Source organism: Dermacentor variabilis, chromosome 2 (assembly GCF_050947875.1).
Source record: "Dermacentor variabilis isolate Ectoservices chromosome 2, ASM5094787v1, whole genome shotgun sequence".
In the NCBI taxonomy this organism is placed as follows: domain Eukaryota; kingdom Metazoa; phylum Arthropoda; class Arachnida; order Ixodida; family Ixodidae; genus Dermacentor; species Dermacentor variabilis.
The window spans coordinates 255,463,221-255,491,181 of NC_134569.1; the positions used below are offsets into that span (position 1 = coordinate 255,463,221).

The 27,961-nt window shown below is 46.0% G+C and overlaps 1 protein-coding gene across 3 annotated transcripts in view; it reads right to left on the minus strand.

The window, feature by feature from the left end:
* The window catches only part of Atg16 (Autophagy-related 16), a 456,887-nt gene that overhangs the window by 345,008 nt on the left and 83,918 nt on the right, over positions 1-27,961 (minus strand). For all 3 annotated transcript variants that reach the window (XM_075682849.1, XM_075682848.1, XM_075682850.1), the window contains exon 4: positions 18,708-18,781. In XM_075682849.1, the coding sequence (XP_075538964.1) occupies positions 18,708-18,781 (74 nt within the window). The remainder of the gene's footprint in view (positions 1-18,707; positions 18,782-27,961) is intronic.

A 27,961-nucleotide genomic window follows, 5' to 3' on the forward strand; every position in this document is an offset into this window, starting at 1 on the left:
TGGCAGACACACTACTACCAGGAAGACATGAAACGGCCATCATAGTACAGACTTTACCACAATGCAGTCGCTGAATACCTACACAACAGGCCACCTACAGTGATGAAACACATTATGAACAGAATGCATGCAGCTGAAGACATTGATCATGGAACTATCCCTCTTCTACCTTAGCGTGGCATATTTGCGTCAAATCCAGTGTATCTGCTGACATGCACACAGTCTGTTTCAACACTCTTGAATGTTTAGGCCATAATTTTTTTTTTTAATTGTGGGGTTTTACGTGCCAAAACCACTTTCTGATTATGAGGCATGTCGTAGTGGGGGACTCCGGAAATTTCGACCACCTGGGGTTCTTTAACGTGCACCTAAATCTAAGTACACGGGTGTTTTCGCATTTTGCCCCCATCAAAATGCGGCCGCTGTGGCCGGGATTTGATCCCGCGACCTCGTGCTCAGCAGCCCAACACCATAGCCACTGAGCAACCACGGCGGGTATGTTTAGGCCATGACTTCAAGAGGCACAAACTACCATGTAAACATTTTTGTACTGTTTTCCAAAACATGAATGGGTGTTCATTTGAACAGCTACCACAATACTTTGGTGATAGTTCTCACTTAACAATTTCCAATATGGGAGCATTACAGGAGACAAATGATAGCGGCAGCAGGTGTAACGAAGTCTGTCAAGAAGACATAACATCTGTAACATTAAAAGAGCTGAAGTCAAGAAAATCCCCAAGTCTTGATGCACGGGAGAGGGCTCAAGAATGCTTCTTCATCATCATCATCATCATCATCAGCCTGGTTACGCCCACTGCAGGGCAAAGGCCTCTCTTATACTTCTCCAACTACCTCGGTCATGTACTAACTGTGGCCATGTTGTCCCTGCAAACTTCTTAATCTCATCCACCCACCTAACTTTCTGCCGCCCCCTGCTACGCTTCCCTTCCCTTGGAATCCAGTCCGTAACCCTTAATGACCATTGGTTATCTTCCCTCCTCATTACATATCCTGCCCATGCCCATTTCCTTTTTCTTGATTTCAACTAAGATGTCATTAACTCGTGTTTGTTCCCTCACCGAATCTGCTCTTTTCTTATCCTTTAATATTACACCCATCATTCTTCTTTCCACAGCTTGTTGCGTCCTCCTCAATTTAAGTAGAACCCTTTTTGTAAGATTCCAGGTTTCTACCCTGTATGTGAGACTGGTAAGACACAGCTGTTATACACTTTTCTCTTGAGGGATAATGGCAACCTGCTGTTCATGATCTGAGAATGCCTGCCAAACGCACTCCAGCCCATTCTTATTCTTTTATTTCAGTCTCATGATCCGGATCCGTGGTCACTACTTGTCCTAAGTAGATGTGTTCTGTGGTATCCTGTGTTGGCTTCTGGTTTCGGTTTTGCGTCGTTTACGTCAGGGCGCCACTCAGCGCCAAACGCTGTTAGTTGCCTCCTGTTTCCCCTCGCAGAAATAAAAATTCATTCTTTGTCTGGTCCCCGACTGAAGCAATCCAGCTCTTTCTTGCGGCGCTGCGTGCCCCAGCCATTTAGGCCTCATGCCGTAAATCCTCCGTCCGGCCGCCCCGTCGAAGCTACAACATGTTCCCTTACCACTTCCAGTGTCTCGCTACCTATCGTAAACTGTTCTCTTCCGAGACTGTTAAACATTACTTTAGTTTCCTGCAGATTAATTTTTAGACCCACAAGAATGCTTAGAACGTACAAAAGCTACCAATATGTACTGTACGGATCCAACGGAGCTTCAAGCTTTGATTGACACTTTAAATGAAAGAGAAAAGAAATTGATTAAAAGCACACCAAACACCAGCGGCATCATAGTGAGGGAATCGCCTATAAAAGGTTGCTCAGGAAAACCGATCAAAAGGAAACGGGTTGATCGAAAACAAATTTGGCCACTGAGACTAAAAATCGGGGAAATTTTGAACACTGGTCTTCTTAGGGGCGCGTGGGAACGAAGGCGGAAGAACTCAGGCAAACAACTGATGTAGCTCCACCACTTGATCAGCATGTCTGAATGAGCTGTGCTTCCTCTTTATGGCACATACCACCTTTATGGCAGTGCACTTACCGGGATTTATTAGTGTACTGTGTGCCTCAAGAGATTACAGATCATTACACCTAGCCGTAAATGCTTCTGAGCTATGCATGATATTTATCTAATACAATTAAACCTCGATTATTGAAGTCGGTAAAATCGGCAATTTGCTTCGTTATATCGAAATTTTGTTTTATTGAAATTCGACCTTTTGTGCCAATAAGCGCAGTCACCAATCGATTTTTCTTGCATGGAAAGGGGCCACAGAATTTTCCGAATTATTGGGCAATAAAAAAATGCAAGCTTGAATAAGAAAAAAAATTATTTTGATAAATTTAGGAGTCCACAACGAATGATATGGTTTCATGCCACGTACATCGACAATATCTTCACATAGGTAGTACCAATTAAGCGAAGCAAGCCACGCTTTCATGTGCACTAGCCCCCCCACCCCCAGCTGATAGTGGGGCGACGCTATCAGGAAAAGCGCAGACAGCAGGGAGTAAATGTTTTGTCTGCCTCTCACTCCACCAGGTTACCGAAACTTGATATAACGCAACCTCCAATATTAAACGCGCAGGAAGACGGTTAAAATGATGCCGCCCCATCTCGTCTCGGCACGCCCACACTTTGCACATGCAACAGATTACCTCTAAAGGAGGATGCACGACTGCGTTTGCGCTCAGTCGCACTTACAGCGATGTGCAGCAACGGCCTACACACGTGCCAGATATCGAAACACGCGTCAACTTACGCCTCGTTCTGCCCGCCCCCTAACCCCTCGCGTGCGCTTGATCGTGTTACCGCGAGCTTGCTCCTCTCCCCTTCTTTCCTTTTGCTCATGCAAGAAGGTGGCACTCGTGAAGCCACCATCTTTCTTGTCTCACCCTCACACCCCTTCACTTGCACCTAACGCACACAGTGCGCGGGACACAATACGACCTTATCACACTTGGACTTTACATGGAACATGATGCAGCTCCACTTCGGCGGTCGCTCTTGTTGCGTGGCACGTGATTTGAGAGGTGCGTTTGCAAGCAGCTGCTTGTAACAATCACTTGACCATCTGCGTTCGCATAAGTTTCCATTTATTGTCTCGAAATTCCTTAGCGGCGGCAGTGAAGTTCCATTATATTGAAATCGCATACAAACACACTTCGTTATAGAAAGGTTCTAAATATATGGTGTTCTATGGACAAGAGGTTAAGTTAAATAATTCGTTATATTGAGAATTTCGTTATATTGAAGTTTGTTATATCAAGGTTTACCTGTACTTGCGTCATGTACAGCAACATCATACCAGTTGTAAATGCTTGAGTTGCTTCCACAATAGCGAGAACACAATGTTTTCTGAGAATGTTAACATTCTTAGAAATGTTAATGAGCCATTTTGAACATAGTTGCATTTATTTTTATTGCCTAACTTGAGCTTAGTTACAGATTATTTCATCCCCATTTATTTCGGCAAGGTGTAATCCACCTGTCTCGTTTATTTACAATAGTGCAATGTTTTGCTGGTAATGCTTGCTATAGGGCTTGCTCAATGTTCACATTCATTTTTGCCTGTAATGCCTCACATAGTGAATGTTTATGACAATATCTGTATAGTCATTTTTTTTCCAAAATACTTTAATGCCATTGTTTCGCTTATGTTCATTATGTGTGCAGTACTAAGTTTATGACCCAGTGAAGAGGTGCCAACTCTCATCTGCCTTTACTTATATGATTGTTTCATGATTTCCCACAATGCTTCCTCCAGTGGTTATTTAACACTTGTGTTCAGACCGTAATGCGTCACAGATAGATTGTCTTGTGCAATACCCTGCATAGTCATTTCCTTTTCTAAAAAATGTCAGTGCCATCATTTCACATGTGTTCTTTGCGTGGAATTAAAGATGCACCATTATGTGCGCAGCACTTAATTATAAACCAGTGAAGTGACGCTCCCTGCCATCCATCTGCATTTCTTTTTAAGTTTACACCATGCTTGCCAATGTTTCCTCTAGTGGATTTTTAGCATTTGTGTTCTGCCTTTAATGCCTCACACGTTGATTACCTTGTGCAATGTCCTTCGTAGTAATTTCTGTCTGAAATACTTGACTGCCAAGGTTTCACTTGTGCACCTTATGTGCGCAGAACTGAGTTTGTGAGCTAGTAAAACGATACAGACTGTTATCCACCTGCCTTTCTTTCAAAGATTGTTCCATATTTGCCTGCAATGCTTTCTCCAGTGCTTATTTAACACTTGTGTTCTGCCTGTAATGCGTCACACATAGTTTGTTTCATGAAATACCCTGCATGGTCATTTTCTTTTCAGAAATATTACAGTGCCATCATTTCACGTCTGTTCTTTGCATGAAATTAATGATGCACCCTTATACATGCAGCACTGAGTTTGTACACCAATGAAGTGATGCTCTGTGCTGTTCATCTGTGTTTCTTTTCAAGATTGCGCCATGCTTGCCAATGTTTCCTGTAATGCTTTTTTTTACATTTGTGTTCTGCTTATAATGCCTCACATGTTGATTGCCTTATGCAATGCCCTTCGTAGTCATTTCTTGCTGCGAGGGTTTCACTTGTGTACCTTATGTTCACAGGACTGAGTTTGTGAACTAGTGAAGCAATACCGACTGTTATCCACCAGCCATCTTTGCTTATCATGCTTCCTCAAGCATAATACACACCGGTGGGCTATGACCGAATAAGGCAACGCACTTCAAAACAAGGATGTAACACAGTGAAAAAACACAAGTGCTGTACTGCAACTACAGTCGAACCCCCTTATAGCAATACCGGTTTTAACAATATATCAGTTATAACAAAGAGAAGCTGCTGCTCCGTCAACTTTTGTATGCTTCCCATGGTGAAATAACCTGCTTACTACAATGCCCCGATGGCGCATTATCGGTCATAACAATGAAGTCTGGCTGCTGGGCGTCCGAGCCGAGAAGCAGTGAAATGCGAAGTCCTTGAAAAGAAAAAAATAAAACAAATGATTCAAGCTGCTGCACGATGGGCCGCTATTTCAACAGCCACCGCGCGCTCATTTTCCAGCCATCTCTGCATGCCTCTCTCCCGTCGCCCTTCTACCCCTCCAAATACGAACGGGTTGCACCCATAGCTCTAAGGCGCCCCACCCTCCGAAGGTGCCCCACCCTCCGAAACACGAATGGACTGCGCCAACTGCGCTGCTCGCAGATTGCTCGCATGTTGTTCGCTGGCTCCTCATTCAGAGCAGTTCTGCAAACAGCTTAATCGCCCGCATTCATCCGAAGCGGAAGATGGCTGATGCACCCATGATCATCAGCAATGCACGACATTGCCGGTGAAAAGAAAGCTTATGGCTACAGATTTGGAAACTAAGTGCTTCTAACCAATAAGGCGATCATTGCGAACGCGTTTGCATCAGATAGCGATGGTGACGATGGCAATGATGACGTGGTAGGGCAGGCTGCCTCAACATTGTCCTCACAGGAGGCCCAGCAGAGGATTCAGTCCTTCCGGGGCTTCGATTTCTCGAGGAACTTTCAGCTGCACTACGTGGAGCACCTAGATGTCTTGTAGAAGGATGTCGGCAAGCTTCGTGTAAAGCATGCCTGGCTGATGGACACAAGGCTTTACTCGTGCAAGCCAGTGAGATGTACGTGGTGAGATGCTTGTAGCAATCTCGGCTTAGCATTTCTTCTGGATTTCTCAAGCTGACAGGCTGCCACAGCAGCCTTCTCACAATTTTTAAAAGGCCCCTTTTGAGGCCACCAACGCGATGCCTCGGCGGTGCTTTTAAATCGCTTGCCACCTGTGACACCACTTTACATTTGTTACAGCAGTGCCATTCTTTAAAGCTGACAGCCGTGGCTTGTTACACGCGATCGGAGCGCCCAGGAAGCAGTTGAACGAGTGAACACAATCCACAACTGGAAGAAGGAAGGTGGTGGGGAGGTGCGCTGGCCTCCCCACCATTACAATTTTCCCACATCAGCTCTCCCATCCCCCTATTTTGATTTTTTCATGCAACCCGGCTACAACAATTATCGGTTATAACAATGGAATTTTCGTGGCACTTGAATATTGTTATGAGTGTGTTCGACTGCATCAGTTTATTACTGGATAGGCATACATAAATACACATTCTAATGAATGCATGGTCCACTTCAGCGAAGCGAATGACACAGATTTTTACCCTCACACGAGCAAGCATCCCGCCCCCTTCCCCTATTATGTTGCATAAAACCTCATACTTCATAAGCCTTATACTGCCAAAGAAAAAAAGCAAAGAAAGGAAGGAGAAAGTAAGCGAGTGAAATGCACCACCTGACATTGCCGCATTCAGACTCATAAAAACCTATTTTCTTTGTGTGCTTTTTCTACGGAGTGCAGACAACTGCACAGGCACTGAGAATACCATGTCGACACCAGCCCTTCGAACTATTTTACAAAGTTTGTGCGAAATGGTTTGCACACAGGGAATGACCACTGGTCTTTGAATGCGGTCTCATGCGTCATGGTCTGAGGCTACGCGACTGTTCCTGGAACACTTCTGCAGAGCCTCTGCTACTGAGGCAAGAAGGGCCAAATGATAACCTCAATTCACAAGACGGCATGCCTGGTTGAAGAAGCTACCGACACATTGGTGTTCACAAGACTTCACAAGCATGTTAGGAAAGTACGAGCATGCCATTGCTCCCTTCACTAGCTTCGCATGAAAAGGAAGTACAGCCTTGTTTCCCCTTGGTTTGTAGCACCAGCAAACATGGTTGGCAGAGCAGTACAGAGCAAGGTCTTAGAATTTAATGCTCGTCCCTGGGGATCTCATGTGTCACAACCAGAAGATCCAGGCAATTGGAGAACACTGTGAGAACATTGGAAACAGCATTCATATTGTGAGAAAACTAAAAAAGGTCTCAAGTGGTTTTTTAACATTTGTGTTCTGCCTATAATGCCTAACACATTGATGATCTCCTGCAATACCCTGTATACACTGGCGAACAACTTTGTGTGGCTATGCAGCTATGGATACAGAGGTGAAGCCTCAGCCCACATGTGTGCCACTGTGCCAGGAAGTCAGTTAGTTGCAATTGCACGACCCGAAAGGTGCTCTATTTGAGACGCATTAAGAGAATAGTAAAAATGCGGTTCTTCCCAAAACATATCCCATACTGGAACCATGTAAAACAAATGGAGCAAGAGATCAAAACTGTGCAATTCCTGTAACACGCAGAAGCAGGTCTTGATTCCTGCACTATATTAGCTCAAGTAGTTCTCAGCACATTTCAGTTGAGTAGTTTTTCTGCTTATCTACAGAAAGTTGTCTGCAAGCTTAGCCCATCTTCTTCTGAGGCCTTGAGCACCATCATTTATGTTGTGTGCTTCAAATGCTAATAATGACATTACTGCATTAGTATCAAGTTTGTGAACCAGTGAAGAGATGTTGCCAGCTATTCATTTGAATTTCCTTTTAAGGGCCGTAAAATCATTTCTGCTTATCATGTAATACTGTTCACATGCATTTTTGGCATGAAAGCATTTGCATACACACCCACCTCAACAAACATGTTCATGTCAGTTGGCATAAGACAAGATGTTCATTTGAGGGATCGCCAGCCGTTTGTGCACAGGCGCGAGTAAGAACAAGCACGAGAGAGAAAAGCTGGGGGCTTTTGCTCCTTGAATATATGACTCTGCCTAGGCACTACAAAGGAGGTTTCTTAGCATGTGTTGTATGCGTTTGTCCCCTAGACATGCCAGGATTGCGAAGTGGGGTTGACTTTGTTTACGCTCCAATGCTGGCTGCCTGCGCAATGAAGCAGTGGGCACGAACACCCCATTTGGTGATCACTGTGTCTGAAGGTTCAAGGTTCTGACTGTTGTTGTATAAGTTGTGGGTCGCTTTTTTTGTCGCAATGATATATTGGATTTTTTACAAGCACTGCTCCAGGGGGGCACATGTAACCGGCAAACAGAGGCCTCAGGAGAGCACCTGAGGTTATAATAAAGCATGCGGCGCAGGATCTCCAGGGCACCAAGGCAGGCAAAAGGTATAAAAAATAACGAAGGTGAGCGACTTGTGGATCACTGCAGGGCTTGCACCGATTGTTTTCCACGGTTCCACGATGCGAGGATTTTGGGTAGAGGCAAGCATCAGACATCGCATGAAACATTGGAAGCCTTCTACATCAAGAAAGTGGGTCCGAACTATGTTAGTGACACATCGGTTTTCCTTTACAAGGCTGAGCTGAAGTTTTTATCGCGCCTACCTTGATAAGACTTTTTACTCCATGCTGCCTTGTCGCGTGCGCGTGCGCGGTGTTTTGGAGGGCTATATATGTCGAGTGCTTTCACCCTCATTAAACAGTTGAAGTAGCGCTTCCGGTGTCATCGTCTTTCTTCTGTGTGTTCTTTTTGGTGCAAAATCTTTTTGCATGCAACACCTTTATAGACTATCATGGCCCCATCACCCGACGAGGCAAATGTCGCAAGTCTTCGCAGAAAGTTGCATATTGCCTTAGAAAGTTCGTATGTATTGATTTTAGGTGCATTTCCTGAACACATGGTAGGTTTGGACTGAAGTTACGAAGGGGGTTCCTTAACAATGCCAACATTACCCGCCGTGGTTGCTCAGTGGCTATGGTGTTGGGCTGCTGAGCACGAGGTCGCGGGATCGAATCCCGGCCACGGCGGCCGCATTTCGATGGGGGCGAAATGCGAAAACACCCGTGTGCTTAGATTTAGGTGCACGTTAAAGAACCCCAGGTGGTCAAAATTTCCGGAGTCCTCCACTACGGCGTGCCTCATAATCAGAAAGTGGTTTTGGCACGTAAAACCCCAAATATTATTATTAACAATGCCAACATTGTGGAGAAGTCCTCTTACATTTCATTGTAATATCTGTGTTTTCATAATAAGAAAAAAGTTATTCCTGTGTCTCCAGAAAGAAAAGTTAGCTTAGGGCCCTTTCTGGGCCCTGTATTGCCTTTTTTTTTCTTTTGCCCCGGTGCTTAGACTCGAGTGTCTCCTTCGGTACTAGCTGTGCAATCTGGTTAGCTGTGTCCACAGCCTTTTCCAAGGTGCCAGATGTCTGTTCTTGGGAGCGGTTTATATGCAAGGAAAGCCTGGCCTCAAGAGACGAGATCCTGGACTGCACAGGCCCAGAAATCGGTGGCTCCTTCTGGAATGGCGGAGCAGCGCTGGCTGCAGCTACTGAGGGGGTGGATGGCATCACCACCGGCTCGCTGCACGTTGCTTGTACAGCCGCTGGAAGCCATTATGGTGCTGTCCGCTGATGCACCACCTCAGCAAAGCTATTCATTGTTAGGAAGGATACCCACATTCATACCTTAAACGAAATATTTTCTTTGGTTTTTCTTTGGTTTCCAGGATGAGCTGCACTACAAATACGTGGCATGCTCCTTATGACAATTCACACAGTGTGGAGCATACTTGCATGATTTGGAGGGCATCCCCAAAACACACAAGATTAGGCAGCTCTTCATGTTTTTTTCTTATCGCAGATTTTCAGAAGGAGATCTCCACTTGCCAACTTGGATACTTTATAACCTAGGCCAAGAACTTAATCACAATCTTGATCGTTCAATTGCACGTTCAGCCTTTCAAGCGATCTGGACACCGTTTTTGCGATGCCGAGGCCACCTTGAGGCACCCCAACATGCTCCGCATAATTTCTCAACCAGAAAAGGTTAGATCATTTTCGCTGCTTTTTCTGTTTTCTCAGTATCTACACCATGAAATCATGCCAAATTGTCTGTTTGTCAGTCAAAAAGCTTGAAGACTTCTTTGGTGCACCCACATTCCTGAAGGCTATCAGAAAGTTGGGGGAAAACACTAGCCATAAGTACCCATGACATTTTCTGAAGCAAGCCAGCCCCTTGGAGGCCAACGAGGGGAGGTTACAGGACTTAGAAAGGTTAGGTCCTGCAAACACCAGCTGTACGCCTTTACTATAACTAAATATAACCCACAAGAGGTTAACCCTTGCTGCCTGGGAAATGAAAAGTAAATGTAAATGAAAAGAGGACAGGAAAGATTGAAAGTGAGAGAGAAAGGCGAAAGTTGGAGATGAGTATAGGTGATTCCTGATTTCCTCCAGGTGGGTCTGTCTGCGGATGTCATCTATGTGAAGCGGAGGTGTGTTGTCTCCGCCGAGGGTCCATAAAGGTCCAAACACCCGGCATAGGCTCAACCCCCCCCCCCCCTTTTTCCCCGGCTAAGCCACCCACAATTAAACGCGGGAGGGGCCAACTCGTGCTCAAGTCCATGGTGTCTCAACACACCAAACATCTGATGATGCAGGGGCCCCTGAGGGAAACAGAAATTGTTGCTTATTTAAACAAAATAACCAACAACTGCATGGTATATCATATATAATAAAGCAATAGGCTGATAAAAACCAATCCTACATCCTGGTATCTTTTTGTGTGTTATTTTCAGGTGCAGCAGTAGTGATAAACACTGGTTTATCTGTGAGCATTTTATCTGTTATGTGGGGAAAATAGAAAGAATTAAAAAATTCAGAATTAGTTTTGGGCATTAGAGTTGCTAAGTATTTCATTGCTATAATGAAAAATTAAATAGAGTGTTTCAAACTATGGCCTCTGCTCTCACATTTATGGTGATCACTCTCCTTACCAGTATTTCGTGAACTGCAGAGTGCTGCAGGTGTCCAATTTCGTGCACTGAAGACATCTGTTGCGCCACTACATCTGTGTACCCAACTGCAGCAAAGATGGATTAGTGTTGACAGCTACATTAAATAGACTAGTCGTCTTGCTTACGAAGATGTGGTAGAAGCCTTTGCGTTCCTTCGACGGTGTGCTGTGGGACTCTGCATCGCCTTGCCCCACTAGCAGCTCACCACAACCCCAACTTCGAAGTGAGCAATGTTTGCCACCATGATGAAGGAAATTGGTTATACTAATAAATAAATTTCTGCTGCCCTTTCAACTTTGTCATAGCGAGCATTTATCATTTTTAATGTTGCTACAAGAGTAAAACAAATGATGCTGTAAACCGATTGCTTAAAAAAAGTCGCAGTTTCCCCTGAAAGACGAAGCATCTATTACGATAGCAAATTATTCGACAGCTATATGAAGTAAGGATAGTAGTTTTATCGGCTGCATAAACTTGTGAATATAGGCATACAGTGCAGTTCACATACAGCGATACCACAATTAAACTTATATGTGTATTGGTTATAACGATGAGTCAAATTAAGAGTTTCAGCTTATACATCAGGGCTATGAGAAAAAAAGAACATATATAACGATGTGTTATTTACCGCACATCAGATATGATAAAAATTTCGCCTTCTGGATGGTTTCCATGCAGGATAATCATGAAATTTGCATCGCTAAGTTCCCCTTAAACAAACCATGCCAAGACAAGGCGATACGTCTACCTATGCGAGTTCCTTATGCCGCCATTTACCAAGCAGCGTGTTCCGCCCACATGCCGATTGCAAAAGCCGCATCACTGGTTGGCACAGCGTTGACACAAGATGGCACCAGCTGCTTTGCGTCTGCATCACCCACGAACCTGCTACACGTGAGGTGAAGGGTAAAAAAAATTTGAAGCGAAGCGGTGCCAGTCGTTTGGCCCCTCCTCAACAATCACGGAAAAGTGCCACGAAATCAGACGGCAACAGACAGCTTAATTGATAGATGTGACAAAGTGCAACATTGTGTCGCTTAAGACAAAGCTGCAAATTTTGACGGACTCAAAGCATGAGCATACGCAGGAGCGCTGCAATCATGACGGCTGTAACCAGGGGCCATACTGATCAATGGAAAAGGCGGGATTTGTGCACCAGGACAAAACACCCATGATGGAGCAACCCACACGGTGGGAGCCGCTGACATTACCGAGCTCCGGGAACATATCGCTACTGACGATAAAACAGGTGTTGCTTTGATGGAGGAGTTTCCGAATGCTGCCTTGTTGTGCGAAGAGATCTCCGATGGCGCTATCGTTGTTGTGACAGATGGCGGCGCTGGGCCACGGAGGCGATGAGATTGACAATGACTTGTCTTTGACACCAACCCTGATGTTCACGCAAAGTGCAGTCGTCAATTGAGTCACTAACTGATTTCATGCACGTTAAATTATTGCCGCTAGGGCTTTCACAGCAGCTGGACGCAATGCACACCGCAGTTGCGAACTTAAAGCTCCCACGAAAGCAAGTGCACATTTCTGAACATTTCAGTGCGTATAACGCTTTGATACACTGCTTAGACGTATAAATAAACATTTTATTTTTCAGTCTACTTTATACAATGCCTATTGTGTAGTGCAAGTGACAAATTTGGTTTCGGAGCTACAAAGGCATGTTCGGCAGCTTTTCTTTACGGCAGTCCACATACAGCGATGATCTGTTATAACGATTGGATTTTCCATTGTTCTTCAGATCATTATAAGTGAACTGCACTGTACTAAGTAAATTAAAGAGCATAGTGTAACACGCGCAAAAGCAAACATGAACACATCTCACTCAATGACTGCAGAAACTTGCTGTCAAAACGCTGGAGTGAGGAAGTGCTGCAGCAGCAGCGAGCGAATAGACCTTTACGCTGTGTCTCGCATTAACACCGAAAGCACGGCGGCTGTTGCAGATGGTTCTCAAGATGCAGTGGCCCAGGTGCACGCATGCAGCCACCTGGGCTGCCCTGAGTAGAACGCACGCCCCCTGCCCACCATCCCTACCCTCTTCCTGCAGCCTTGTGCATGATGGAAAACAGCGCACTTCCTCCCCACTTCCCTCTTTCATGTGTGCGAGATTAAGCCGCAATCGCTGGCTCACCGTCGCACGCTTTCACTTGCACATACAGCATACAGGGTGTGGCGATGATTTTATCACCCTTCGACTTTCTACGGGACCTCACGCCGATGGCAGAAATGCACCTGAAGTGTCCATATTGCTACGGAACAGTATTCCCAATGACGAAGAGGTGAGCAGTGAGAAGACGACGACGACGATTAGAGGCTAGCGCGGGCTGTTGCCTCTTGGCCAAGTGCGGCGTATTCCCTTGTAAATATACTTGTACATAGCTTTTCATCTCCGTCTTCCTACGTAACATATCTGGTGGAGGTGGATGTTCCCTGTACCTCGTCACGGAGCTTTGCAGTGGACGGTACATTGAGCCTTCCTTCATGGCTCCCGGCGATGACAACTCGACTCAGCCGCCTCCGACACCTGCTGCCACTTCGACGACCTACGTCACTCTCCTCGCTCCTCGTGATCCTGGCGGATTCTCTGGCAAAGATGGGGAAGATGTCGAGGACTGGATCAGCCTGTATGAACACGTCAGCCGCAATAACCGGTGGGACCCTGCTACCATGCTCGCCAATGTAGTCTTTTACCTTGGTGGCACACCTCGAGTTTGGTTTCGGACGCACGAAGATTAGCTCACCAGTTGGGATTCGCTTAAGCAAAAAGCTCCGAGACTTGTTCGACAACCCCTACGGTCACCAACTTGCCACGCAGAAGGCGCTTTCCGGCCGTGTGCAGACGTCAACAGAGCCCTATGTCACGTACATTCAGGACGTCTTGGCTCAGTGCCGCAAAGCTGACGCACACCTGACTGAGTCAGACAAGGTTTCCCACATCCTCAAAGGCTTTTGTGCGCAAACAAACAGGGACGAAGAATAGGGGCAACACAAGGACGAGCGCTTCCCTTGTGCTCGTCCTTGTGTTGCCCCTATTCTTCGTCCCTGTTTGTTTGCGCACAAAAAGTTTTAAGAGGAATCTGTTCCAACTAGGCCGACTCGCAGTTATCCTCAAAGGCATTGCCGATGACGCCTTCAACTTGCTCGTCTTCAACAACGTGGCAACGGTGGATGCAGCTATAAAAGAGTGCCACCGCCTGGAACTCGCTAAAAGTCGACGTATCAACCAGCACTTTGCACGTCTGCCCAACACCCCAGCGACATTTTCCTGTGCCGATGCTCCTCATCCCAACCACACTGGCGATATTACCAGGATCGTCCGGTGTGAGATTGAGGCCACCTATCCGGCTGCCTTCGACTCCAGCCCCTCCAACGCAGCTGCAGTCACGGTCTCACTGATCCAGGCAGTTGTCCGCCAGGAGTTCAAAAACATGGGTCTTCACACCATCTGCTCGGCCCATCGCCCTGATACCCGCCCGGCTTCTTCCATTCCGCCCCGTCCCGCATCTTCTTACCCACCACATTTCCGCAACCCATCTGAATGGCGCACTGCTGACAACAAGCCCATTTGTTTTCACTGCCATCGAATCGGGCACATTTCTCGGCACTGTCGCAGTCGCTGGAATTCCCCGACCCAGTCTACTTATACTGCCTACTCTCGCCTCCCAGGTGGCCCTTCTCGTCCCTATGCCGCATGCTCCGATAATGCCGGGCTCATTCCCCTGCACCGAACCGCCCCTATTCTCGTTCGCCTTCGCCCCAACGACGACAATCTCGCTCTCCCCAGCCCCGTCGCTCCTATTCGCCGACTCCCTTCAGACGCCGCTCCCAGCCGGAAAACTAGACGATGCAGCGCCTCGAGGCGACGCTGCATTGCTCCCTACACCACCAACTCCTCTACTGATGTTGCCCACTCATCTGAACCTTCTTGACGTGCAAGTCGATGGTGTTTCTGTATCTGCTCTTACAGACACTGGGACACATTTGTCGGTAATGAGCGCTGACCTTCGTAACCGCCTGAAGAAAGTAATCATGCCCGCCACGATGCCTGTTGTCCGTGTCACTGATGGCAGAACAACCCCCGTAATTGGTATGTGTGCCGCCCGCATCTCCTTCGCCGATCGCTCCACAATCGTGCTATTTACAGTCATTTCACACTGTCCCCACGACATCATCCTGAGCTTATACTTCCTCTCCGCACATTCTCCTCTCGATTGTTCCGCCAGTACTCTCCGCCTTGACCTGCCTGTTCTGGATCCTGCTGAACCACACCCCAGTCGCTTCAGTTCTGTCGACTTCGTTCGCTTGCCACCTTTGGCACTGACTTACGTTGACTTAGTGTCATCCCCACCAGTGCCCGACGGTCACTACATCACAGCTCCTACGCAAGGCGTCCTACTTACGCACAGAATCACAGTACCTCATACCATTTTATTTATTACGGCGAATTGCGTCTGCCTGCCAGTCGTCAATTTTGGCTTGACGACACAAGTGCTGCCACGCGGGATGTCTCTGGCCCAGCTTTGCTCATTCAAGGGTCACTTAGTAGCATCTATTGCAGTAGACGACAATTCAGCCGATCCTCCTCTACCATCGCAGTCGGCAACTTGTATTATTGCCGACTTACAGAAAATGATTGCGCCCGACATGCCATTCGAGCACGCTCGTGAGCTCCACCGCATTTTGTTTTCCTACCATGATATTTTTTACTTTAACGATTGTCCTTTGGCCCAAACTACAGCTGTTAAACATCGCATTAATACCGGCGATGCCCCTCCTATTCATCGCCGCCCGTATCGAGTGTCACCGGCTGAGCGTCAAGTTATTCACGCAGCAGTTCGCAAAATGGTTTCCAAGAACATTATTGAACCATCATGTAGTCCATGGGCGTCACCTGTTGTACTGATAAAAAAGAAGGAGGGCTCATGGCAATTTTGCATGGATTATCCGCACCTTAACAGGGTTACCAAAAAGGATGTGTATCCCCTACCTCTGATTGATGATGCCCTTGACTGCCTCCACGGTGCTCGCTACTTCTCCTCTATTGACCTTCGCTCCGGCTACTGGCAGATTGCCGTGGACGATCTCGACCGCAAGAAGACTGCTTTTGTAACACCCAACGGTCTTTCTCAATTCAAAGTGATGCCATTCGGTCTATGTAACGTTCCTGCCACTTTTAAACGCATGATAGACTCCCTTCTTCACGGTTTCAAATGGTCCACGTGCCTGTGCTACTTGGACGATGTTATAGTATTCTCCCCCATGTTCGCTATGCACCTCGAGCGCCTCTCGGCAGTCCTAGACGCTTTTTGTCGAGCCGGTCTGCAACACAACGCATCGGAGTGCCAATTCGGCCATCGCCAGATTACCGTCTGTGGGCATCTCATTGACGCGAACAGAGTGCAACTGGACCCAAGCAAGATCCATGCTGTTACGCACTTCCCTGTTTCGAAGTGTGTCAAGGATGTGCGCAGCTTTATCGGCCTTTGTTCGTACTTCCGCCGTTTCTTGAAAAATTTCACAGCCATAGCACGACCACTAACCAAGCTTTTGAAGAAAGATGCCCCCTTTCAGTGGGGCGATGACTAGGCCTCTGCATTCTCGCATCTAATCGACCTTCTCCCAATGCCTCCCGTTCTGGCCCATTTCAATCCTTCTGTGCCTAGCGAAGTCCACACTGATGCCAGCGGTAACAGAATTGGCGCAGAACTGGCACAGCGCCAGCGTGGCAACGACCGTGTTATCGCTTACGCCAACAGGCTCCTCTCACCCTCGAAGCGCAACTATTCCATCACTGAGCGTGAGTGTCTGGCCCTAGTTTGGCCGGATGTGAAGTTCCGCCCATACTTATGTGGGCGACCTTTTTCCATTGTCACAGACCATCACACACTTTGCTGGTTAGGCTCACTGAAAGATCCTACAGGAAGACTTGGTCGCTGGGCCTTACACCTCCAAGAATATTCGTATTCTGTCCCCTACAAATCTGCCTGACTACACAAGGGCGCTGACTGCCTGTCTCGCTACCTGGTAGACGAGCCTGACGACGCCGACAGTAGTAGCGCCAACGGCATTTTCTCTGTGTCTGTTTACGCTAACATCACCGATGACCAGTACAGAGACCTATCGCTGCGAGCATTCATCGAGCGTCTGCGCTGTACACCTACCGACGCATCGGTTCGCCGATATGTCCTCCAGGGTGGCATTCTGTATCGAAGGAACTTCCTCCCTGGCGGATCTGATCTACTTCTTGTCGTGCCAAAACATCTACGACATACTGTGCTCTTGAGATGCATGACGCACCCACTGCAGGACATCTTGGGGTAACCCGCACGTACGACCGCGTCCGCCGCCGCTTCTATTGGCCTGGTCTTGCTCGCTCCATTCGACGCTATGTTGCTGCCTGTGATCCCTGCCAGCGTCGGAAAACACCTCAGGTGCTACCTGCCGGTCATCTCCAGCCGATCACCGTCCCTGTGGAACCGTTCTTTCGTGTTGGATTAGACCTCCTCGGTCCGTTTCCCACGTCATCGTCTGGGAACAAATGGGTAGCCGTCACAACTGATTACGCCACCCGATATGCTATCACGCAGGCTCTCCCTACCAGATGCGCCACAGACGTCGCGGACTTTCTCTTGCGTGACATTATCTTACTTCATTGCGCCCCGCGACAGCTGCTTACTGACCGTGGTCGTAACTTCCTCTCGAAAGTTATCGCCGACATTGTGCGTTCCTGCTCCACTCAACACAAGCTGACTACCTCATACCATCCTCAAACCAATGACCTGACAGAGCGGTTAAACCGTACTCTTACCAATATGCTCCCCAAGTACGTTTCCAAGGACCACCACGACTGGGACATTGCCCTTCCTTATGTCACATTTGAGTACAATTCTTCCCGGCACGACACCGCCGGATTTTTTCCATTTTACCTTCTGTACGGTCGCGAACTGACCTTGCCCCTTGACACGGCACTTACTCCTGCTGCGATCTCAACAAGCGAGTATGCGCGCGACGCCGTCGCCCCCGCCGACCATGCATGCCAGCTTGCCCGTGCTTGACCGACGCACTTGCAAACCACTCAGCAGCGTAACTGCTTAGACATATAAATAAACATTTTATTTTTCAGTCCACTTTATACAATGCCTATTGTGTAGTACAAGTGACAAATTTCATTTCCGAGCTACAAAGGTATGTTCAGCAGCTTTTCCTTACGAGAGTCTACATACAGCGATGATCTGTTATAACGATTAGATTTTCCATTGTTCTTCAGATCATTATAAGTGAACTGCACTGTACTAAGTAAATTAAGAAGCATAGTGTAACACGCGCAAAAGCAAACATGAACACATCTCACTCAGTGACTGCAGAAACTTGCTGTCAAAACACTGGAGTGAGGAAGTGCTGCAGCAGCAGCGAGCGAATAGACCTTTACGCTGTGTCTTGCATTAACACCGAAAGCACGGCGGCTGTTGCAGATGGCTCTCAAGATGCGGTGGCCCAGGTGCATGCATGCGGCCGCCTGGGCTGCCCTGAGTAGAACTCACCCCCCCCCTGCCCACTATCCCTACCCTCTTCCCGCAGCCTTGCACGCGATGGAAGACAGCGCACTTCCTCCCCACTTCTCTCTTTCACGTGTGCGAGATTAGGCCCCAATCGCCAGCTCACCGTCGCACATACAGCATACGAGGTGTGGTGATGATTTTATCACCCTTGGACTTTCTACGGGTCGTCACGCCGATGGCAGAAATGCACCTGAAGTGCCCATATTGCTACGGAACAGTATTCCCAATGACCAAGAGGCGAGCAGTGAGAAGACAACGACGACGATTAGAGGCTAGCGCGGGCTGTTGCCTTTTGGCCAAGTGCGGCGTATTCCCTTGTAAATATACTTGTATATAGCTTTTCATCTGTGTCTTCCTACGTAACAATATAATTGCTATTGCAATAAAAAGAAAAATATGCTCTTACCTTGTGTCCTTCTGGTGCAGTTGCCGCTCTTTTTCTTCCAAGCTGTTCTTGGCATCAATTAACTGTTGCGAATGCTGTTGAGCCGAAGAAAAAGATCAGCTCGTTAGGCACCACCTTGTTACATGAACAGCAGTTAAGACTCTGCACAGCGACCTGCATCTAGCAACTTTGCTGTTGCTTTGTATTCACTGAACATCTGCAATACCACTGCACTTGGTGTCATTGTTTGTTGGGAATTCCAGTTGCCAACAGGCAGCAGAACTAGTGCAGGCTTCTCCAATTGCAACATGCACACATAATGACAATTTCTCTTTCCACACAAAGTAGGCAGGTACAGGTTAGAAGTGTACAGGTTAGATGCAGAAGAAAAATTTGAGTGGTATGTATTCTTCATTTATTTCTGCATGTTACAATGTGCAAGGCCACAACATGAGCCAGAGGCCATATGTAGTGATGTGTCCAGACCCTCTGCATGCTGACAGCTCACAACAAATATGTTAAAAAAATGTAGGCTCATTTCATAGTACAACCAATGGTCTTTTGTGCTTCTTAAATTGCAGACTGGTCTGCTTCAGAATACTACTGCACTGTACTGTCGCAAGTGTGCACAGACTCTCAGTATGCACAAGAGAAAGCTGCATGTGGAAGTAGCAACATGCCACAGATGAAAACGCAAAAAGTTGAATCTGTGATGCCCTAGCTGAAAACCTGGTTGCAAACACCAATGAGCAAAACAGCCTATTTCTTGCAGTGAAACAAGAAGGGAAAATAATGAGGGGAATGACCGGACCAGAGAGACATTCTTTCCTGTCCACTCCTTCATTATCCCTCATCTTTTTTTCACCGCAACAAATTATGAACCAACTAGCCCAGCAACAAGTAGCCTATTTCTATAGTGCAGGTGTTGACGAGCTCACTCAGAGGCACACAGAATATTTGACAAGGGTGTTGGGGGTGAAGCAGCAACCTACCAGTTACGAACAAAATAACCATTTTGCTCAGGCACTTGCAAAGTACCATATGTACAAAGCTGCACCTCAATCCACGAATATAAAAGCAGGGCCAAGTGGGAAATCAGACTTAAACACAAAACTACTTTATTACCACTTCCTGGTATACAGTAGACTTCCTTTAAGACGAACTCAACGGGACGATGAAAATTTGTTCATCTTATCAGAAGAATAATTGGCAACATGACCAGGTGCCTCCAAATATCTTACTCCAAAACGGTAAATGAAGTAGACTTACAATGGGGGAAAAATGATATAAGAAGCATTTATTTAGCTGAACTTAGCGAAAAACTGTCTTTAAGTGGTACTCTTGCTTGGTTTCATTCAGTCCATGACGAATGTTTGTCACTTCTGTGCAAATCGGCGCACAGCTACAAATGATGTCATCTAACCTAATGACCCTAAAAATGCTTCTGTGCCTTCGTGCTCCTGGAAAAAGTTCACTAGGGAGTTCAAGCAGGCATCTGCCACTTTACAGGTCATCGGTGCAGACTCCCAGCAGCGAAAGTATGAAGGAGTGCACTGAGTGCACAGCAAAGCTAAGCAACGCAACTTAGAGGACAGTCTAGGTGACATTGAGTGAAGTGGGGAAGAAGAAACGAGGCAAAGCATGGCAGAGGAGGAAGGTAGGCAGAGGCGCGCTGGGTTGACCTCCTCTGGCAGTTGCTACAGGTTTCGTTCGCGATACAGATGTACCGGGTTCGTGTCGTGATAACACAGTCCTTGCGTGCCACATGCTGTGCGTGCAAGTGAAAACATTCGATGGTGAGCCAACAATGGTGGCTCAATCTCGCATGCGCAAGGGGGGAAAGAGAGCAGGAAGCGTGCAGTCTTCCGTTGCGTGCATGGCACTGGGGGAAGGGATGGAGGGAGGCATTGTACTTCGGCCGCGTGCGCTGTGGTGTGCGCTTTATCTTGAAAACGAACTGCTTTCGGGGCATAGTCTAGGTGGGCCGATGGCTCATAGCTTCGTGTGCGATGTGGTCTCGCTGCTCAGTTTGCGTTGAAGCAATAGACAGCACGAAGGTCACTTCACTCGCTGTTGCTACCGCGATTCCTCCAACCAGCGTCCATGGTCATCGAATATGATGTGTTTGCCTGTGTGCGCAGAAGCCATGCTTGTCAATTTAGTTAGTAAGCAAATGTTTACAAGAGGGTGTTCTACTCCAGAGGCTGCCGCTTATGCAGCTGCATGTGAGCCTTGCCTTGAATACGATCAGCGATGATGTGGAAAGTACAGCCTGACCAGCCATACCGTGGGCCGATAGCGTCATGTGCTCTGTGTAGTACCCATATGTTTGCGCATTATACGCACCGACAAAGTGAAACGCATCGTAACTTTTCTTATTTCCTCTTCTTTTCGCCTCTGTCACGGGCGATGTGTGGTGCAGGCCTCCAGTAGGGTGCCTTGATGCACACACCCCCAGGCACAGGGCATTGAAGCAACCTAGCCTCCAGAATCAGTAGCGGTGGCGGTCACTCCGCATGTTCACCTTAAACAGAGAGTATGTTTGAGGCAGTTCACCTTAAGCACATTTTTTTGCCATTGAGTCTATGGAAAACCAAACAAATGTTCCCATGTTGTTCATTTATGCGAGAATTCGGCTTAACGGAGTTCATCTTAACGAGAGTTCACTGTATTTTCTACATGTTTTCAGCACTCCCTGCCTCAACTTGTGCAGAAAACATTACATACCTGTTGTGCCATCTGTGCTTGTAAGTTTAACTTCTGACTGCCGGTAGAGCAAATGTATCAGTGCTCTATATAGTTAGAGCAGCCACGGCAAACCAATGAGGCAAGTCTATCTGCACTTTCACAGACAACGAGTTTTAAGAAGTGCTAATGAATTCTGAATCAGAAGAAAGCAACGATCATGTCTGTTAAACACTCAAACGAAAATAATTAAAATGAAATGGCCAGGGCTCAAGATCAGAAGAGCAGCCATGGTCAGAGAGGCATGTATGTCTGTCCAGTTTTCACAGATGAAGAAATCTATGAACTGTTCACAAATATAGAGATGGTGATAACAGAAAACCAGCTTCTATGTAGCATCAAATGTTCACTGAACCAACATATGCAAAGAAAACCCAGCAGGTGCTGAGGTGAAGTCAGGAAAAAAAGAATACGGCAGTCAAAGGGTTAACTGAATGTGATGAACATCATCTTCATTTCTGGTGTACATATGACCTTTCACTGAACTTAGTTTAGAGGTGTCTGTGGACATTAAGAAATTATTTTATTTTATATCACATGACAAGCTTTTGTAGGTGTTCATGAATCAATTGACTCTTTCAGCTTAGCATCATTTCACTAAATCTGTCCGATTCCTGAAGAAAATTTTCTATAGCTTTTTGATTGCTATATCGTTATTACCTTCCAACAACTAGGCCTATAGAAAGAAAGGCATTTGCGTAGGCTCATGTGTTGCAACCACCTTGTGCAAAATTTGTTAGCCTGCTCCTACAAGAACTAAGCCAGGAGAATGTTATAGCCCTGTCTTTTGACGACCGTGAGACCATGACATGAATCGTGACAACCACCTATGTTGGGAATAAATGCTATGCTCGAAAAGAGGCATTTTAGCTTTAATTTGTGGGAACATCAATCTTTAAAAACTCAACATGACATTTAGCATGCCGTAACAGCCAAGAGGGAGGCCAAAGAGGTACATTGTGATGCCATGCATTCATGCAATTTCATGCAACCTAAAGAGGATTGGGCAACAACAGAGCACAAACATCACCTTTACAGTCCCCATCAGGCTTTCCCAACTGTGTGCACTGGCAAGCCAGAAGCAAACATGCAAAACCATTCGTCCCCTGCGCTAGAACGTTAATGATTTGCAACATTTAACTCAATAGTGGGAAAGTTTATATAGAGTCGATGGGTCACTGTCTCAATGACAGTGCGAGAGAACACTCAATGCCGTCGAAGACTCTGCGCAGCGGTGTGGACCTATTGGCGCACTGTAAGGAATGTGACTGCTCAGCACTTTTCAATGAAGCTGTGATGATAAGCAGAGCAAGGGGCCAGCTGGAAAAGGAAATCCTGGAGGCTGGCCAGATTAACCCACATGCAGACACGTGCATCAGTGCTTCTGATGGACAAATAATTACTTCTGAAGAGTAGCTGGAGGTTCAGTGCACCCCTTCCTTTTTACTGTTTTTGGCCATGCCAACCACATTGCCACTTGTGTTTGCAAGTAAGGAAAGATAGAACATGTGTATTTCATTTTTTTAAATTCACTTTACCACTCCCCTACTCATCCATTCTCTAGTATTTATTCTAATTTTATTTCCCACTGTCAGTATTTGTGTAATAATGGTCCCGGTGGACTTATTTTCCACTAAACCTCAATTACAAGTGAGCATCCTTCCTGTCAACATCTCTAGCTGCCTTTCCATACCACTTTTTCAATCCACCATGCAGTCTGGTTGTCTGTGCATGCTTTTTTTCTTAAACACACTTGAAAGGGTAACTGAATTAGCCTATGAAGATGAGAACAGGACAAGCCCTCCTCCTTAGGCACCATAAAGGCATACCATGGGGTCAGATTGTCAAAACTATGCCATAAGTCAAGGAATCAGGACAGCAGCTGCCAAAATTTTCACATGAGGGCTCATTTTTTACCAACTTCATGACAAATATCCTAGCCTTGACAAAGACAAATCCTTAAAAGGAAGCTTTAACTTGAAGGCTCCTATCTTAATACATTGGAAAAGAGAAATTTTTTTTCAGCAACCACTGCACCAAATTTGGTGACGTTGAAAGTTAAGATCTAGTGACTTTTGGAAGCAGATTCCTGATTTAGGCCGTCAATCCTTTAATAAAAAAAATTCACCAATGATTACAATACTCCCTAATGCAAAATTTGAACACAGCTCTATACGTGTTTTCATTTTGTAACATACTGGCTGGTGCGGGCAATCTGTCTTGTGCAGCACATTGGAAATGGAGCGAAGTGTGGTACAACTGCCTCGCTAATTTGCGGATAGCAAGAGGCAGTGTGTGGGTGACGCATGGGCGTGATTCACAGCAGCCGCCGCAGACAGACCTTCCAGACGACGCACGCTACTCTGGCACCAGTGGCGTAGCCAGAAATTTTGTTCGGGGGGAACTCTCGTTACAGCTTGGCCTACAACTTGAGAGGAAGCTTTAGCTCGGGCGCTCCCATCCGAATACATGCGGAAGGCGAATTCGTTTTTCTCGGCAACCACTCCACCATATTTGACGAGGTTTGTTGCATTCAAAAGGAAAACGTAAATTCTACTTAGTTCTGGTTTCGAATTTTTCCTTTAGGTTGTCAATCCTTTATTAAAAATTGGCAAAAATCACAAATTTTCAGAAAACTAGACTATCACGTTTAAAACTCTTAACTCAACAATGAAAAATAATATCACAATTCTGTGAATCGCATCTAATAGTACATCCACAGAGGGCAAAATTCATATGTTAAAATGAATATAAAAAAATTTAGTATTATCGAAATACTGCTTTTGCAGGACCCTAGTACACCACGTAACCAATCCATGTAAGGCACAAATTGTCATACTAAATTTTTCCGCTTCGACTCTTATAATAGATGCCGTTTGAAGAACCGCGATATTTGTTCTTGATGCAGAGCAATTAGTTTGTAAACGTGGTACTTCTATTTTCTTCACTCTGTCAAATTTTTCAAAATATTTTAAACAAAATTCAGGCCCTCAATCGAAATTCCACTTCAAACAGATACTAGAATTTAACTTTCTCTCTTAAATGCAACAAATTTCATTAAAAGCGATCTAGGGGTTATCTCAGAAAAGCCTTTCTGCATTTTACATGCATTTGAATAGGCCGCCTCGGAGTCAGGCCCGAGCTAAAGCTTCCTCTTAAAGAATTTGTAGAGGGCTCAAATACATGAATAATAACTGCATTGCCATCACCAAAGACGCTGCAAATGAATTCTTGAACGCTATGCACTGTCAAAACAAGCTTTATGTGTATTTTTTCATCAAAAGATATACTGGTATGTGCCTAAAATTGTGCCCCAAATAACTGATATCAATGATTACATGTCTTTGTCTATTTATTAAGTAAAAAAAATTATCACACAATCTTTAGAACTATATCAATACGAACCAGCAAAGCAGTGCATGCCACTGATATGAAAAATTTTCAGATCGAAAAATTCGGGTTACTAAATATCCACGAGCTTTTGGAAGTAAGCGCAGCAGGTGTATACACTACTGGGGGTGCACATTGTGTTGCGCCATAAAAAACTAGGTCCTCAAAAATCGGCATGAAATGAACAAGTCTAGGACAAATATGTTAATGAAACTTTGTCATTCAAGAACCTTGTTTACATTTTTGTACATATGCAACGGCCAGTGAAAAATCGCAATGGCGCTCTCATTTATTCTATTGCATTACGCAGGAGCAGCTGTCACCGGTCGTGTATCGTGAGTAATTGCAACGAAATTATTGTCCCAACAGAGAGACGTATATGAAGCCGTGCTACAAAATATACGAGGGCGAGTCAAATGAAAGTGAGCCAATGCGAATATATGACAAACGGAGTACTTTATTAGAAAGTAGTCTCAATCAGCATTTAGACATTTGTCCCATTGACTAACGAGCCGGGTGATTACGACCTCATAAAACTCCTTGGGTTGCTGCTTCAAAAAATCTGCAACTGACTCTTTCCCGTCATCGTCCGATACGAATCTGTTTCCCTTGAGCTCTTTTTTCATGTCCCAAAATGTGGAAGTCGCAAGGCGACAGGTCTCAGCTGTATGGGGGATGTTGCAGTGTTTCCCACTTGAATGTTGCCAGTTTTGTATTAACCACATCAGCGATGTGGGAACGGGCATTGTCGTGGAACAATTAAAAATTAAATTATGGGATTTTACGTGCCAAAACAACTTTCTGATTATGAGGCACGCCGTAGTGGTGGACTCCAGAAATTTTGACCACCTGGGGTTCCTTAACGTGCACCTAAATCTAAGTACACAGGAGTTTTCGCCCCCATCGAAATGCGGCCGCCGTGGCCGGGATTTGATTCCGCGACCTTGTACTCAGCAGCCCAACATCATAGCCAGGTCATGGATCAAGATGACCACATTCGTCAATTTTCCATGTCGTTTGTTTTTGATTGTGACATGCAGCCGATCCAGCGTTTCACAATATCGGAAACGATTGATAGTCTCTCGGGCTTTAGCAAATTCTATCAGTAATGGCCCCTGATGATCAAAAAAAAAAAAGTCAACAACACTTTTCCGGCGGAAATGACAGTCTTTGCGTTCTTTTGTGGTGGTGAATTCGAATGTTTACACTGTAAGCTTTGCCGTCATGTTTCAGGCTCGTAGTAGTGGCACCATGGTTCGTCCCCAATCACAATTGCAGACAAGAAGTTGTCACCCTCATTGTGATACCGGATCAGATGAGTCAAGGCAGTGCCGAACTTCTCCATCTTCTGGCGGTGGTTTAAAATATTGGGCATCCATTGCGCACACAAGAGCCGATGACCGAGATGCTCATGAATTATGGTGTGAATCGAACCATGACTGCTGTTCATACGCTCTGCTAGTTCCTCGATGCTTATCCTCCGTTCTTGTCTCATCAGCTCATCAACCTTTGCAATTTTGTTGGGGGTGGTTGTACGAAGGCTTTGGCCCAGTCTTGGATCGCAACTTTCACAACTTTGCAACTTTGCAACTTTCACGTCCTTCTTTCAACCGTTTGCTCCAACGCGTCACAGTGGCCAATGAAATGCAATGTTCAACGTACACGGCAGTCATACGGCGACTAATTTCTTTTTGGGAAACACCTTCAGCTGTCAAAAACCTCACGGCACCACGCTGCTCAACGTCTGAAGCGTCCATTATGTCACGCAACCATGTCCAACCCAGTGTATGAGGGCATTAAGGAACATTTACCCTCCCACCTGCGTGTCACTTTTGTAAATGAAAAAGGCCTGTGTGTTACGCGCATGCCTCGCAGATAACGAACCGAACCATTAATGTGCGGGGTGGGTAGGCTCACTTTCATTTGACTCGCCCTCGTTCATTAAAAATGCGAATATACAAATGCTTGATAAAGGGCAAAAGTGTCACTGGAAAGAAAGTTCACTGCGTGTACACACAAAACCTCGCAACAAGATATTTGAATGTACGTATAAGTCTCCAATAAATCTACGTATCTAAGAAAAAGTCACTGTATATAATGCGTCAAACAAGGCAAATAAACATGTTACCCAATCACAGGTTCACAACATCCTAGATTCCACCCCCATTTCATCCACTCCCCTCGATGTATCGCGCGCGATGGAAGGCGGCGCACTTGCTCCCCGCTTTTCTCCTTTGCGCACACAAGACATAGCCACCATCGTCGTCTCACCCATTCGTACCCCCCACCCCCTACTCTCACTCACACAAACAACATGCGGCGTATGGTCACGACGTTATCGCCCTTGGACTTCATACGAAACATGAGGGCGACGCTGACAGCAGGAATGCGCCTGGAGTGTTCCTATAATTGCTATTTCAATAATATAATAATGGTATCCGGCAACCGAAGCATGCCATGGTTGATTACTTCCCGCAAAAGTAGTAACAAGCTGTCACCATGCGACAATTTGCTGCGCCGCAACAATGTATATTTTTTTCTTTTGTGGGATGGGGGCACCGAAATGAAAAAAAAAAAACACAAAGGAGAGTATGTTGTTCACAATGCAATGCCTACTTTGGCCCCTCCCTTAATGTGGCTACCGAATGAATATCGAAGATAACGTGAGACGTTTGGTTCACCGAGAACCATACGCATATATTGCTCGGTATCCTATACCGGCGAGACAAGACTTTCCGGAGAGGTTATGCTCAACGAACGCGGTGCAATCCGTCAAGTCTTCAAAGTGATGGTGGTGGGCGACCATTGTTTCTTTTTCTCGTCTGCTAACCAGAAGGCGTCCAAAACTATGCCAGGTGAAAATCTACTCAGCCAGAGAAAACCAAACGCGCACCGAAGTGCATAGCGCGGTGGTCGGGGCAACACGAGAAAAACGCACGCACTCTGGCTGGCTCTGGCAGCCCGCTGGTAGGGTAGCAAGAATAAAAAAAATTATGAGGCTCAATGTGTCCTCACAAATAAAAGTCAAAGTAGAAGAAATAAATAAGAACGTAGTTACCCTGGCTGGCTTTAGTGTCTTGACATGGATGCTTTGGCATAGGTGAAAAAAAAATGTTGATATATTTTTATGCGACATGACG